This window comes from Pelodiscus sinensis, chromosome 24, assembly GCF_049634645.1.
Source record: "Pelodiscus sinensis isolate JC-2024 chromosome 24, ASM4963464v1, whole genome shotgun sequence".
Lineage (NCBI taxonomy): Eukaryota > Metazoa > Chordata > Testudines > Trionychidae > Pelodiscus > Pelodiscus sinensis.
Window position 1 is genome coordinate 23042254 of NC_134734.1, and position 14469 is coordinate 23056722.

At 70.4% G+C, this 14469-nt stretch overlaps 1 protein-coding gene across 5 annotated transcripts in view; it reads right to left on the bottom strand.

The window, feature by feature from the left end:
* The window catches only part of ATP8B2 (ATPase phospholipid transporting 8B2), a 31348-nt gene extending 22296 nt beyond the window's left edge, over window positions 1–9052 (bottom strand). For 3 of the 5 annotated variants that reach the window (XR_012897448.1, XM_075907363.1, XM_075907361.1), the window contains exons 1-9: window positions 8891–9050; window positions 6449–6516; window positions 4451–4509; window positions 3428–3541; window positions 2359–2457; window positions 2204–2265; window positions 1840–1912; window positions 1516–1586; window positions 1073–1152 (exon numbers count right to left, since the gene is read on the bottom strand). Coding sequence is in view for 4 of the 5 variants with exons in the window: in XM_075907363.1 (XP_075763478.1) it covers window positions 1073–1152; window positions 1516–1586; window positions 1840–1912; window positions 2204–2265; window positions 2359–2457; window positions 3428–3541; window positions 4451–4509; window positions 6449–6479 (589 nt within the window). In the remaining variant the exon portion in view is untranslated. Of the gene's footprint in view, window positions 1–1072; window positions 1153–1515; window positions 1587–1839; window positions 1913–2203; window positions 2266–2358; window positions 2458–3427; window positions 3542–4450; window positions 4510–6448; window positions 6517–8890 lie in introns of all 5 variants that reach the window. The other 2 variants (XM_075907364.1, XM_075907365.1) reach the window with 2 other exon arrangements.
* Window positions 9053–14469: the final 5417 nt, after the last annotated feature.

Here is a 14469-nt window from a genome sequence, read left to right on the forward strand (position 1 = left end):
GCAGCCGGGGGGGGGTGAAGACACACGGGGCGGGGGGAGGGGAGTGGGGGGCACACAGGGCAGCCGGGGGGGGGTGAAGACACACCGGGCGGGGGGAGGGGAGTGGGGGGGCACACAGGGCAGCCGGGGGGGGTGAAGACACACCGGGCGGGGGGAGGGGAGTGGGGGGGCACACAGGGCGGCCGGGGGGGGAGAAGACACACGGGGTGGGGGGAGGGAGTGGGGGGGCACACAGGGCGGCCGGGGGGGGGGAAGACACACGAGGCGGGGGGAGGGGAATGGGGGGGCACACAGGGCGGCCGGGGGGGTGAAGACACACGAGGTGGGGGGAGGGGAGTGGGGGGCACACAGGGCGGCCGGGGGGGTGAAGACACACCGGGCGGGGGGAGGGGAGTGGGGGGGGCACACAGGGCAGCCGGGGGGGGGGTGAAGACACACCGGGCGGGGGGAGGGGAGTGGGGGGGCACACAGGGCAGCCGGGGGGGGGTGAAGACACACCGGGCGGGGGGAGGGGAGTGGGGGGGCACACAGGGCAGCCGGGGGGGGTGAAGACACACCGGGCGGGGGGAGGGGAGTGGGGGGGCACACAGGGCGGCCGGGGGGGGTGAAGACACACGAGGCGGGGGGAGGGGAGTGGGGGGGCACACAGGGCGGCCGGAGGGGGAAGACACACGGGGCGGGGGGAGGGAAGACACACGGAGCGGGGGGAGGGGAGTGGGGGGCACACAGGGTGGCCGGGGGGGGTGAAGACACACGGGGCGGGGGGAGGGGAGTGGGGGGGCACACAGGGCGGCCGGGGGGGTGAGGACACACGAGGCGGGGGGAGGGGAGTGGGGGGGCACACAGGGCGGCCGGGGGGGGTGAAGACACACGAGGCGGGGGGAGGGGAGTGGGGGGCACACAGGGCGGCCGGGGGGGTGAAGACACACGGGGCGGGGGGAGGGGAGTGGGGGGCACACAGGGCGGCCGGGGGGGGGTGAAGACACACGGGGCGGGGGGAGGGGAGCGGGGGGAACGCCGTGAGACCGTAGGACCCCCGTCCGAGGCGCAGGGGCCCCGGCCCGGCACTCACCATCGAAGCGCGCCAGCTTGCGGATGTCGCCCAGCTGCGAGGTGACCGGGATGGCCTGGCGCACCTTCATGTTGGTCTCTCTGGGGGGAGAGGCAGCGTGGGAACGGGCACTGGCACCCCGGCCCAGCCCCACTGCCTGCCCGGGGGGGCTGGCTCGTGTCCAGGGCTGCCAGCGGAGCAGGCTGCCTCCCCCTGGCTGAGCCGCAGGCCTGGGGCCAGCCGGCCGACGGCTTCACCTCCACTCTGGGGGAGCCCCAGACTCCCCCTGGCTCCAGGGCCAAGCAAGCGCCCCCCCCGCCCCACCCGGCCCTTGGGGCCTAGCACCCCTCCTGCGGGTCTGACGCCAGCGCCTGGTGGGACCCCCGGCCTGCGGAGGGGGCTCTGCCCCGGCGGGCAGACCCGCGCTGGGCGCCCCGTCCGACTCCGGGGCCGTGGTCACTCACCCATCCAGCTCGGCCGTCTCGATGTAGCACAGTCCGTGGGGTTCACTGCTGCAGAGGAGCAGGAGGTCAGCCTGTGGGGGGACAGGAGTGGCCGGGCTGAGCTCCCCCAGGGCCCGAGCCCATCCCCCCCGTCCCCCCTCGCCTCCCCCGGCCACAGCAAACAGATGTGCAGTGGGAGGCCTGGCGTGGCCCGTGCCGGCTCCCCACAGCGCCTGGGCCAGTCCCCCGGGCTGCAATGGGGCTAGGACCCTCAGCCCCCAGGAGGAGGGGAGGGGGAGACTCTGCCCCCCACGGGCTCCCCCCAGGCCGCGGCGCCGGACTCACTGCCACAAACTGGTTGTTCTCCAGCTTGATGATGTCTCCGACGCGCACATTCATCCACTGCTCCTGCTGGAGGCTGGGGGGCAAGGCGCAGAGTCAGGGGGGCAGGGAGGAGGGGCCCCCCCATGGGACCTGGCTGGCACCAGCCCAGGGACAACCCCTCCCCCCGCTCCCTTGCACCAAGGCTTTTTCCTTCCCAGAGGCCCTGAACGCCCCCCCCCACCCTTCTACGGGGGCAGCCTGCCCTGGCCCCTCCCCCATGGGACTTCAGTGCTGGATGTGGGGGGCGGAGGGGGGCAGACAGCACACGGAGCCCATCTCCAGCTGGGGAGCCTGCGCCACGCCCCCGTGGCCCCAGGACACTCACCGGCCGTTGATCAGCACCTGAGATTGGCGGTTGTTCACCTGGTTGTCACTCTTATGGCGGAACTGGAGGGGGAAGGGGAGACCAGGGTCAGGCAATCCCGGGGGGGCCCCCTCCGCGCAGGACGGGACTGCCCCGGGCGCGGCAGGGACACTCACGTAGTCGTCAGTGGCATCTTTGACAGCCGTGATGGTTAAGACGAGCACCAAAGGCACGATGGTGGTGAACCAGGAGAGCGAGGAGATCTGGGGGATCAGCTGAGAGAGGGGTGGGGTTACACTCGGAGGGCCCCCGTCATCACTGTCCTGGGGACCTCCAAGGGCTCCTGCGGAGGGGGGGATGTTGCACGCAGGCGGCCCCCAGGCAGGGATCCACACGGGGGCCCATCTCCTCCCCTCACTGTGGGACCCTCCCCACGACAGCACTGGGCACGGATCCACGTGGGGGCCCATCTCCTCCCCTCCCGGTGGGGACCCCCCCACGACAGCACTGGGCACGGATCCACGTGGGGGCCCATCTCCTCCCCCCCCGGTGGGACCCCCCCCCACGACAGCACTGGGCACGGATCCACGTGGGGGCCCATCTCCTCCCCCCTCGGTGGGACCCCCCCCCACGACAGCACTGGGCACAGATCCACGTGGGGGCCCATCTCCTCCCCTCCCGGTGGGACCCCCCCCACGACAGCACTGGGCACGGATCCACGTGGGGGCCCATCTCCTCCCCTCCCGGTGGGGACCCCCCCACGACAGCACTGGGCACGGATCCACGTGGGGGCCCATCTCCTCCCCCCCCGGTGGGACCCCCCCCACGACAGCACTGGGCACGGATCCACGTGGGGGCCCATCTCCTCCCCCCCCGGTGGGACCCCCCCCACGACAGCACTGGGCACAGATCCACGTGGGGGCCCATCTCCTCCCCTCCCAGTGGGACCCCCCCACGACAGCACTGGGCACAGATCCACGTGCGGCCCATCTCCTCCCCTCACTGTGGGACCCCCCCCACCATCTCCTCCCCTCGCTGTGGGACCCCCCCCCACCATCTCCTCCCCTCACTGTGGGACCCCCCCCACCATCTCCTCCCCTCCCGGTGGGGACCCCCCCCACGACAGCACTGGGCACAGATCCACGTGCGGCCCATCTCCTCCCCTCGCTGTGGGACCCCCCATGACCAGCCACCGGGGGACCCAGGGAAGGAGGGGCCGTGCCCCACAGCCCCCTGCCCCCACACCTGCAGGATGAGGAGAAAGAGAAAATAGGTGTTGGCCACTTCCTGGAACTGCTCGAAGAGGTTGACGGGCAGGAAGGTGACGATATTGTACTTGGAGGTCTTGATACAGTTACTCTGGAAAGAGACAGGGCAGGGTTAGGGGAGACCTTCAGTGACCCCCAGCCCCCTTCAGCTCCCCCAGGTTCCCCCGGCCCCAGGGCTCAGAGAGGAAGGGGCTGTTGGAAGGGGCTGCCCAGACTGCTGGGTTCTGTGCCCAGTGCCGACCCACAGTGTGACCCAGGGCACATCCGGTCCCCCCTCGCCTCTCTTTGCCCCTCTCCATGGGGCACCTCTGGCCTGCCCCTGCCCCCAGTGGCTCGCCAGGCAGGACACCCCCAGACCAGGCCTCCTCTCCGGGAATAGCATGAGAACGGAGGGGGAGGGGGCAGCTAAAAATAACCTTTCCCTGCCCCCTCCCACCGCAAAAAAGGGAGGGAGGCCGAGGCGGGCTGCCCCCATCGCCCTGCCAGAGGAAGATGCTGGTTCGTTAGCCACACACACATGCTCCGGGGTCCCCGGGGGGCAGGGCCCAGAGGGAGAGGCAGGGAGGAGGCTGTGGGGGCAGGCCACCCGAACCCTGCACAGCTGGGCCCTCCCAGCGTTATTAATAGACACTCACAGAACTTTCTCATGGATAAAACCCCATTTTTAGCTCCCACCTCCCCTCCCCGCCCTGTCCCGGAGGGGCCCAGCGAGGAGGGAGACCCGCAACCCAGAGCCTCCCCCTTCCCCCCCCCGGCCCACTGCAGCAACTCTGCCAACACAACCACCGTCCTACGCTGCCCCCCCAGCAGGAGAGGAGAGCAGAATTGGGGGGCGGTCTGGGAAGGGTGGGGAGAAACCTCTGGGGCAGGTCCCTCTGCCGGGCGCCAGAGACAAGGTCTAGGCCTCACCCCGTAAGTCATGCCCTGGCTCTGCCCCTGCCCAGACTGGCCGGGCCCTGCCACGTGGGGGCGCTCGCCGCACTCCCCCCCACGCACTCACCGCGTACTGGAACTTCTCGTTGTACTCTCGGGCGTTGGCCCTCACCCGCCTTTCTTCCTCTGCAACAGAGCACACGCCCGGTCAGCCCGCAGCGCCCCGGGGCATCGGCCCGCTCCCCCCACCCGCAGCCCTGCTAGGCCAGCCTGGGGCGGGGGGCAGGGGACAGCCCTGGAGTCCAAGAGGAGGAAGGAGCTGGGGCCGGGCGGGGGAGGCTTTCACTGTGCCCTGTGCCTGTCCCATGGGGCTGTGCTAGGAGCCAGCCCCATTAACCAGCCCCCCCTCCCACCCCGCTTCCCAGGAGCCCGGCCGAGCCCTGCAAGGTCATGCAGAGCTCGGGCAACCCCTGGGGCAAGGCGCCCCCCCCCTCACGGGCCGAGCCCTCAGCTCCTCCTGGCCCCACTGTGCGTGGAGCTACAGCACCCCCAGCTCGCCCCCCCGGGCACCCGAGCCCCAGCTCGCCCCCCCCGGGCACCCGACCCCCAGCTCGCCCCCCCCCCCGGGCACCCGACCCCCCAGCTCGCCCCCCCCCCGGGCACCCGACCCCCCAGCTCGCCCCCCCCCCCCCGGGCACCCGACCCCCCCAGCTCGCCCCCCCCCCCCGGGCACCCGACCCCCCAGCTCGCCCCCCCCTGGGCACCCGACCCCCAGCTCGCCCCCCCCCCCGGGCACCCGACCCCCAGCTCGCCCCCGGGCACCCGACCCCCCAGCTCGCCCCCGGGCACCCGACCCCCAGCTCGCCCCCCCCCCGGGCACCCGACCCCCAGCTCGCCCCCCCGGGCACCCGACCCCCCCAGCTTGCCCCCCCCCGGGCACCCGACCCCCCAGCTCGCCCCCCCCCCCCCGGGCACCCAACCCCCCAGCTCGCCCCCCCCCCGGGCCCCCAACTCTCACCCCCCCGGCCCCTCTCTGGGCACCTGCCCCCCACGGCGCGCGGCTCTGCCTGGGCCCCGGTCGTTTCTCCAGCATCTCCCCGGGGCCGGTCACGGAGCCCCGCCCCCCGGGGAGGGGCCTGTCCGGGCACCGCCCACCGCCACGCGCCGGCCAATAGGGCCGGGCCGGCGTTGCCGGGGCAACCGCCGCACTGAGCCCTCCCCGACCCCCCCGCCCGAGCGGACACGTGCCCGGCCGCCGGATTGGGGGGGCCGAAAGGAGAGACCGAAGCGTCCCTAAGGCCCCCCCGCTCCGCCAGCCCCCCCACCCCGACCCGCACCCCCCGCTCCGCCAGCCCCCCCATCCCGACCCGCACCCCCCGCTCCGCCAGCCCCCCCATCCCGACCCGCACCCCCCGCTCCGCCAGCCCCCCCATCCCAACTTCCACCCCCCGCTCCGCCAGCCCCCCCGCTCCGCCAGCCCCCCCATCCCGACCCGCACCCCCCGCTCCGCCAGCCCCCCCATCCCGACCCGCACCCCCCGCTCCGCCAGCCCCCCATCCCAACTTCCACCCCCCGCTCCGCCAGCCCCCCCATCCCGACCCGCACCCCCCGCTCCGCCAGCCCCCCATCCCAACTTCCACCCCCCGCTCCGCCAGCCCCCCATCCCGACCCGAACCCCAAGCTCTGCCAGTACCCCCAATCCTGATCTGCAGCCCCCATCCCAAACTGCACCCTGAGCTCCACCAGCCCCCCCAGTACCAACCTGAACCCTCCCAGCTCTGTCAGGCTCCCCACTCACAACCTGCTGCCCCCCAATTCTGCCATCATCCCTCAAGTATAACCCCCTGCTCCAGAAGCCCCTCAGTCCAGATGTGGTTTCAGGGCAGTGCTGCAGGAGCCCAGGAACTCGGCCCCCCCGGAGATTGCACCCCAAGCCATGCACAAGCATTCCCCCAGCTCACACCGGAGCCCTGAACCGCAGGCCCAGGGCAAGGTACAGCCCACCCCCCGGCACTGCCCGAAACGACACCCCAGCCTTGGCACTGCCTCTGCGTGCCCGCTCCCGTCCCCTGGGGGGGCTGTGCCCTAGTCCATGGCCCCCGCCCAGGGCCAGAGCACCCCTTACCTGGGGGGAGCTTCTTTGCACACAGCTCCATGACATCCACGCCCGGCTAGTCAGGCCCATGGGAGACCCTGCTCGGAGGGGAAGGGAGAGAGCAACAGGTCAGGGCAGCCAGAGCCCCTCCCCTTGGCTCCTGGGAGTGGGGCGCCAATTGGGGGGGACTGATCAGGTCAAACTGGCCAGAGCCAGGAGCAGCACAAGCCCAGCCTGAGCTCCGCGGTGCTGTGCCAGGCCAGCCCTGGGCTCCCCCCCAGCCCCCGTCACACCTCTCAGCCCCCCCACACCCAGTATTTGCTGACAGTACCTAGATGCACTCCCGTCTCCGGGCCTCTCCCCACACTGAGACCCCAATGGCTCGGACTGGGCCAGGCCAGTGTGTGAGACCCTCGGAGCAGCCCGGTCCCTGGGCCCGGGTGCTCGGACTGCGGACTGCAGGCCTGAGGAACCGCCCAAGCTCCGGCCATTGGTTCCAGGGCAGCTGCTTGTAGCCGGCCTGCTCCAGGCTGGGAGCAGGCGGGACACGTGGTCCAGAGCCGTTCTGGGCAGGGCCTAGAGCCACTAGCCCTTGTGCCCAGGCCTGGCCCTGCCAAGCGCCCCGGGAGCCAGGTGACAAGCCCCCAAAGGAGGCAGGGAGCTCGGGGCCGGCCCTGCGGGTGACAGGAGTCTCCTCAGAAGGATCAGCCGGGGGGCGCCAGGGAACTGGCACAGCAGCGCGGCTGGTTCCTGTCCAGCATGGGCAGCAGGGCCAGGGTGCCCGGAGCGCCTGCCCAGGGATATGCCTGGCCCACTCCGCAGTGAGGTGTCTCCGAGCCAGGCTGCTCCGGGAGCCCGAGGCATTCAGCTCACACACAGCACCCAGCCCAGGGATGGGCGGGCACCAGAGGCTGCCCCCGGAGCCCTGGGTTCAGCCCAAGGCCCTGCCCTGCTCTCTTGCATGGTGTCCTAGGCGCCCGGGAGCGGCTGCAGGCAGATAAGAGTCACGTGGGTATGTCAGACCGAGCCACTGACAGTGATGGGACGCTGCTGGCACGCCCTGCTCTGCCATCGCCCTGGCTTCCAGAGGGGAAACCGAGGCCGGGGGCTTCGGCGCTGGTCAGGAGCCCTGGGCGCAGTTCCCATCTCGGCCAATGTCTCCATGCCATGGGGAAAGCGCCTCTCACCCAGCTGGGCAGACGCTGCTCCCGGCCCAGGGTGGAGACTTCCCCACACAGAGCCCCACTCCTGGACGGTGCCCGGAGCGCCCGGCCGTGGGCCTCCAGCAGTGCCAGTCCAGTGCAGGACGGGGCCACCGAGGCAAGAGCCCGAACGGCGGGGGAAGGCCGCGGCACGGCCAGGCGGAGATCCCAGTGCCCTGGCGGCCCCCGCATGTGGCCACGAGGGGCAGGCCACGGAGCCAGGCCCTGACACCAGCTTCAGCAGCATCTGCCGCCAGGCCAGGACCTGAGAACAGACACGCAACCACAGGAAGCGGGAGGGGGATGGGCCGGAGCCGTGAGGTGCAGAGTCCACACGGAACTGGGGGATGCAGGGGAGCCTGGAGCACAAGGAGCCCAGCAATGGGGGTGGGGAGGGGGGTCACCCCCTCCGGCCCCACGCCCACCCCAGGGAATGCTCCTGGACAGGCTGCCCCGAGCAGAGCGCTGTGGGCCAGGGGCAGGGACACCCAGCGACCCAGGCCTGGGCAGGAACCGGACACCTGGGTTCCCTGGCAGAGGAGCGGGGTCACCTCCCTGCTCCCCCCACCCTCCCCAGGGGCCTGTAACCCCAGAGCTAGGACAGCCCGCCCCAGGCAGGGCCTGGCCCCCTCTGCCTGCACTGCTCTGTGGGGCCCGGGTACCACGCTGGGCGGCGGGCTCCCCTTTGGGCCTGCAATGCCAGGGGGAGAGTAAACGTGCTGGGCCCATTCCCAGGGGGCTGCGGGCACAGTGGGGCAGCCTCGGGCCCTGGCAGAGCCTGGGGATCGGCCCCGGGGAGCTGGCAGGAATGGGCCTGGGGGGGCTGCCTTCCAGGAGCCAGCGGGGCCCGACGGGACCCCCCAGCCGGCCTGGCCATTAGTTCCAAGGCACCCCGAGCCACCCGGCGGGGCTGGGACACGGGGGGCGGGGGCGAACCCCCGCCACGGGCACAGCCGCTGCTACCGGGGGGGGCGGTCCCGGGGGGCTGGCGGAACGGGGGTGAAGCGGGGCCGGGCCGGGCCTTTCCGCGGGCGGATCCGCAGCCTCCCCGGCCCGGGCAGGGATGCGGCGCGGGCCCTGCAGCACCGGGCGGGGCGGGGGATGCGCTCCCAGCCCGGCTGACACGACAGCGGATCCCGCTCCAGCGCGGGGCGGCGGGGGGGGGGGCGCGGGCCCCCAGCCGGGGCGGAAGGGGAGACACCCCAACAACCCTCCCGGGCATCCCCCCCCGCACGCGGGGAGCCGCTGCCCCGCCCTGCGCCCCCGGTACCTGCGCGAGCCGCCCCCAGCGCTCCGTGCTGGCCGCTGCGGGCGCCCGCCGGGCCCTCTGCGCGCTGCCCCCTCGCCGGGCCCGCCGCTGTCACGGCCCCATCGCGGCCCCCAGGTGCAGCCGCAGCCCCGGCGCCTGCTGCAGCTCGGGGCTGGGGGCGGAAGTGATGAAAGGGGGCCGAGCCCGGCCGGCTGGGGCGGCTGCCATGGCGGAGAGGGGCAGGGTGGGGGGCGGGTTAACCCCTGGCGCGCCGCGCCCCTCCTGGCTAGTGCCTAGCCCCGGCCAGCGCTCCGGAGCGCGGCAGCCAGGGCTGGGCCGCCCCCCCTCCCGGCCCGGGGCCGTCTCGGATAGCGCCGCGCCGGCTGGCACCAGGCCTCCCCTCGCACCGTCGTGCCCCCCCTTTTCCACCCGGGTGCGGAACGAATTTTGTCCCGTGCGCCGGGGCACGTGCACCAGCAGGGGCACAAACCCACCTGTGGGCTCTGCTCTCAGCTGGGCGGATCGCTCCTGGGAAGGGAGGGAAACTTGCTCTGGACCCGGCTCCTCCACACTGGTCTGGTACCAGCCTCCCCTCTGGCCTCCCGGCTCCCTCCTGGGCTGGCTCTGCTCTCGCCGCCTGCGGGGCTGCTGTGCCGTGTGGCCTGAGCATCGCGGAGACGAGGAGGGCCAGCGAGGGCAGAGCTCTCCTCCGGGCCCCGCACCTGCCTCCGCTGTGGCCGAGCAGCGCAAGCCGGAGAGCCTGTCCCCGCAGAACCCAGCTTGTCACCCTGGCGTTCACCGCGCGGCCGGGCTGCTTCTAGCTGAGGGGTTCACAGCCCCAGAGCGGAGCTGGGCATGGCCAGGCCGGCAAGCTCCCTGCCTCCCCTCGGCTCCTTGCAGCCTCGGGCGGTTCCACAGGGCAGCCTCACCTGCCAGCCCCCCGGGAGTGAAGGACACCAGGGGCTGTGAGGCTGAGGAGCAGCAGGTTTCGGCCTCGTGCAGGGCGGCACAAGGACAGGAGGGGGCCATGAGCCTGGCAGCACCCTGGGGTCCGAGGAGGCGACTCAGGCAGTCCATTGGGGACGTGAGGCCTGGCCTCTGAGGCACCAGCCTGATTTCAAGGCCCATTCACCCTGCCCACTCCCCTGAGCCAGGCCTGGCCCACCCCAGCGTCTGCGCTTTGGCTACGTCCAGACTGGCATGATTTTCCGGAAATGCTTTTAACAGAAAAGTTTTCCGTTACAAGCATTTGCGGAAAAGAGCGTCTAGATTGGCACGGACAAAAGCACGTTTTGCAGAAAAGCGTCTGTGCCAATCTAGCCGCGCTTTTGCGCAAAAAAGTCCCAATCGCCATTTTCGCCATCTGGGCTTTTTTGCGCAAAACAAATCTGAGCTGTCTACACTGGCCCTTTGCGCAAAAGGGACTTTTGCCCGAACGGGAGCAGCATAGTATTTCCGCAAGAAGCACGGATTTCAGACAGTAGGAAGTCAGTGCTTTTGTGGAAATTCAAGCGGCCAGTGTAGACAGCTGGCAAGTTTTTCCGGAAAAGCAGCTGATTTTCCGGAAAACCTGGCGAGTCTAGACACAGCCTTTGTGTCTACATCCTCTGCAGTGTGGCAGTGACTGGTGCAGCCAGCAGGGGGCGCCCTCCTGCTGCCCAGCCTGGCAGCCACACACAGGGTGCCACATTCAGCCCGTGGCAGCAGCAGCACTGGGGCTGACGCAGACACGGCCGGTAGCCCTGCTTGCCCCATCCCTAGCCCCGCCAGCCACGCCACCACTCTGTTCCTGCAGCCCCCTTGCCCCTCACTGCAGGGCAGCTACCTCTGGGCACCCCCACCCGGAGGCCGACGTAGGCGAGAGGAGGGTTGGCTAAGCGGAGGGGCAAGGAGGAGAGAAACAGGATTCCCAACGGGCTGCATGGGACATTCACAGCCCGGCCCGGGGGAACAGACAGCTGGGGCAGCCCTGGCCTAACCCCAGCCCAGAGCCTGGCCCTGGCTAAGCAGCCCAGGGATTTCCCAGCAGGGGAACTCTGCTGCTGCACCTCTGCTGCTCCCAGCTGGGACGGGGGCCTCTGCCCTGGCTTCCTCCCCCATGGCTGGTTCCGCGGAGCCAGGGCTGCCCTGGCATCTAGGGAGGAAGCGGCCCGGGGTCAGGGCAGTCTTGCAGGGCCCGGCTCAGCTCAGCTCGCATTCCCCGGCGCTCCTGGCAGGCCAGGAATGCCGCAGCTGGCGTGTGCACACAAGCCCATGTGCGAGGGGTGGTGGCGGCCCCTAGTGGGCACATGCACAGCCCAGGCACGTTGGCACCGTGCGGGCTGGCTCCCTGCCAAGGGCGGGGCAGATAGCGGGTGCAGCCAGGGGCAGGGAGGCGGAGGGGGAGAGATGCCTCGGCTTCCACTTCCTGCGCAGCTCCAGGTCCGGAGGGAGGCCGAGAGCCAGTGTGTGGGCCCCAGGCAGCGGCTTGGCTCAGCGACAGGCAAACCCAACCCGAGAAGGGGCCCACAAGGTTGGTGACTCAGCCCTGCTGCTCCCCTCAGTTCAGCTCGCAGCCCCGGAGGCTCCCTGCCTGCTGCTGCTCTGGGCTCACCGGCAACCCCCCGGCCTCTCCGGCTGGCCCTGCTGCACAGACCCTGACACAGCCCCCGCCACCACCATGCCCTGGATCTTTGCTCCTTGGAAAAGGTTCAGAGGAGGGCAGCCAAAATGCTGAGGGGTTTGGAACGGGTCCCCTATGAAGAGAGATTAGAGAGACTGGGACTTCTCGGCATAGAAAAGAGGAGACGAAGGGGGATAGGACAGAGGTCTATAAAATCATGGCTGGTGTGGAAAAAGGGAATAAAGAAAAGTTATTTATTTATTCCCATCACACAAGAACTAGGGGTCAGCAAATGAAATGAACAGGCAGCCAGTTTAAAACAAACAAGGAAGGTTTTTTTCACTCGGGGCACAATCAACCTGTGGAACTCCTCGCCGGAGGATGTGGTGAAGGCTAAGACTTTCACAGGGTTCAAAAAAAGAGCTAGATAGATTCATGGAGGTTAGGTCCATCAATGGCTAGTAACCAATGGTGCCCCTTGCCTCGGTTTCTCCGGAGGTGAGTGACAAGGGAGGGATCATGTGAGGATTACCTGTTGTGTCCCCACCCTCTGGGGCACCTGGCATTGGCCACTGTGGGCAGACAGGACGCTGGGCTGGCTGCTCTTATGTTCTCCCTCCCTAGCTAGTTCCCCGCTGGTGCCTCTCTACTGCCTGCAAGGGGGAGGACCAAGAAACCCCTTGGACCCCAGCGTCCCGCACCGAGCAGCTCCCACCGGCCCCTTTCACCAGATCCATCAGCCGCTCTCGCCAGGACGGGCCCTGCTGGTGACTTCCCCAGCCCACGAGGGGCAGCGTGGCAGGCACGTCTCCCGCTCCTCGGGGAGTAATCCCGCTGTTCCCACAAGCAGTTTCTGCCCGGAGCCCTCGATCTTCCTGGGTCCGTCCTATCTGCGACAGCAGGCTGACCCTGGGGGTGCCACAGGCAGGGAACGCAGCTCCACCGTGCATCTGCACTGGCCCCACTCGGGGGTGTTGGGTTTTCTGTCCCTCCAGCCAGGGCGGGGGGAGTTCTGCTGGCCCAGCCTCCTGCACACGGGAAGCTCAGTAACCCCTTACCCCTCTCCGCCCTGAGCCGGGGCTTCAGAATAGGAGAGAACCAGAAGGGACCTTGAGATGCCGAGTCCGGTCCAGACCAAGCACCCTCTGGACCATCCCTGACAGGCGTCTGTCCAAACCTTGATCGGCCCAACCAGCTACAGGGAACCAGGTGGGACTCTGCCCCCGCCAGCTTCTGCCAAGGGGAGCGGGCCCAGGGAGTTAGCTGCCAGAACCCTCCGGAAGGCCTGGGCACCCTTGCGAGTGTGTGGCTGGGGCTGGAGCCACAGGAGCCGCCGAAGAGGCAGCTAGACAGACACAGCAGCCCCACGGCCCTGGGGGTGCCCTTGTGCCAGTCCATGACCTGAGAGGGGAACCCTAGGGACAGGGTGGCCACCTGCCCCACAGGGGGGCACTCAGGGCCCAGATGTTACTGGTTCAATGTGACGAAGAGGGGGGGGGGGGAGTTTGTTGTTGCAGGGAACAGCCCAGAACTGGAGCCGAGGTGTCCGGTACCCTGGTGCCCTCGGCCCTGCTCAGAGGACACGGATGGTTCTGGCCAGATGACAGACAAGGGGCGGCAGAAGGGAGATGCCAGCGACTGGCCCAGGTGGTTCCGGCGAGGGGAGAACACTGGGCGGGGGGGGGGCAGAGAAGAGGGGCCCAGGCGACCCTGTTACGTGGGGAGAAGACAATGGCCGGGGGAGGGGCTGTTGCTGGGGGTATTGGAGGCCCTGCTGGGAGATGGGGGCTGTTTTGGGGGGGCTGAAGGCAGAGCAGGCAGGACTCAGCGGGCTGCAGGGAGACTGACGTGCGAGCGGAGGCTCCGGCCGACTGGCCTGAGATACTTTGCTGTGTTCAAAGCCCAATAAACCCCCGTTTGGTGCTGGCTGGGAGTCGCTCTGGGCTGGGGAACAGGGGGGCGCTAGTCCCTCTGGGAGGGGAGGCCCCGGGGGCCAGAGGGAGGGGAGGCCCCGGGGGCCAGAGGGAGCGGAGGCAGGCGGCTGAAAGCCGTGAGAGGCCCCGTCCCGGAGGTGGAGGGACAGACCCCCAGGTGGGAGTGGGCCCCCCCAGAGCGGGTCGCTGCACTGGAGGGGGCCCCTGAGAAGGGCCTGCCGCACTGGAGAGGTGGATTCCACCAGGAGCCGAGGGGCCAAGCGTGGGCACGACCTGCGAGCCACGACAGGAGGCCAGGCAGCGAGGTGCCCATGGTGCCAGCTGCAAAAGGGGCCGGCCCCCTGAGAAGTGCATGCTGGGAGCTGTAGTCTCCACTGTCTGCAGCTCCACAGAGCAGTGGCCCCAGGTAGCTGCCATGGCCAGTTCCACCCAGCCTGGGGCGGGGGGGTAGGGGCTGCCATGGCCAGTTCCACCCAGCCTGGGGCGGGGGGGTAGGGGCTGCAGCAGCCTGCACTGCACAGCCCAATGGGGGTGCGCTGGCCTCAGCCCCCGGAGGCAATTTGCATAGTACCCAGGATGCTTAGCGCCTCACAGGGTGGGGCCAGACTGGGCAGCTCACCAGGGAGCGAAATCAACAGGGCTCCTGGGAACCTGTTTGCCCCCCCCCCCCCCCTCCCAGCATCAGGCCAGGGCTTGGACAGAGACGCCCCCCCCCGCAGGGCTCCCAGCACGGGACCGGGGCAGGGCAGCAACCGCCCCCGTTAGCCAGGGGCTTAGGGAGCACAGCCCGCCCCACCGAATGGGCCGAGCGCTGCACAGGCCCCGCTGGCCCCGCCCTGGGCTCCCCCCCAGCCCGCAGGCAGGGCCAATGGAACCCGCCCTGGCAGGCTCACGAGGGGCCCGGGGAGGCCGCCACAGGGCTACTAGCTGGCAGAGGAAGAGGGGGTGCAGGCAGGGGCGCGATGCCCCCACACCCCTCCGCCCCGGGAGGCTCCAGAGCGATACCCCGCTCCCCACCCCAGGCTCCGTGCCGGCAGCGGCCACCTTGCGCCCCTGGCTAAGGC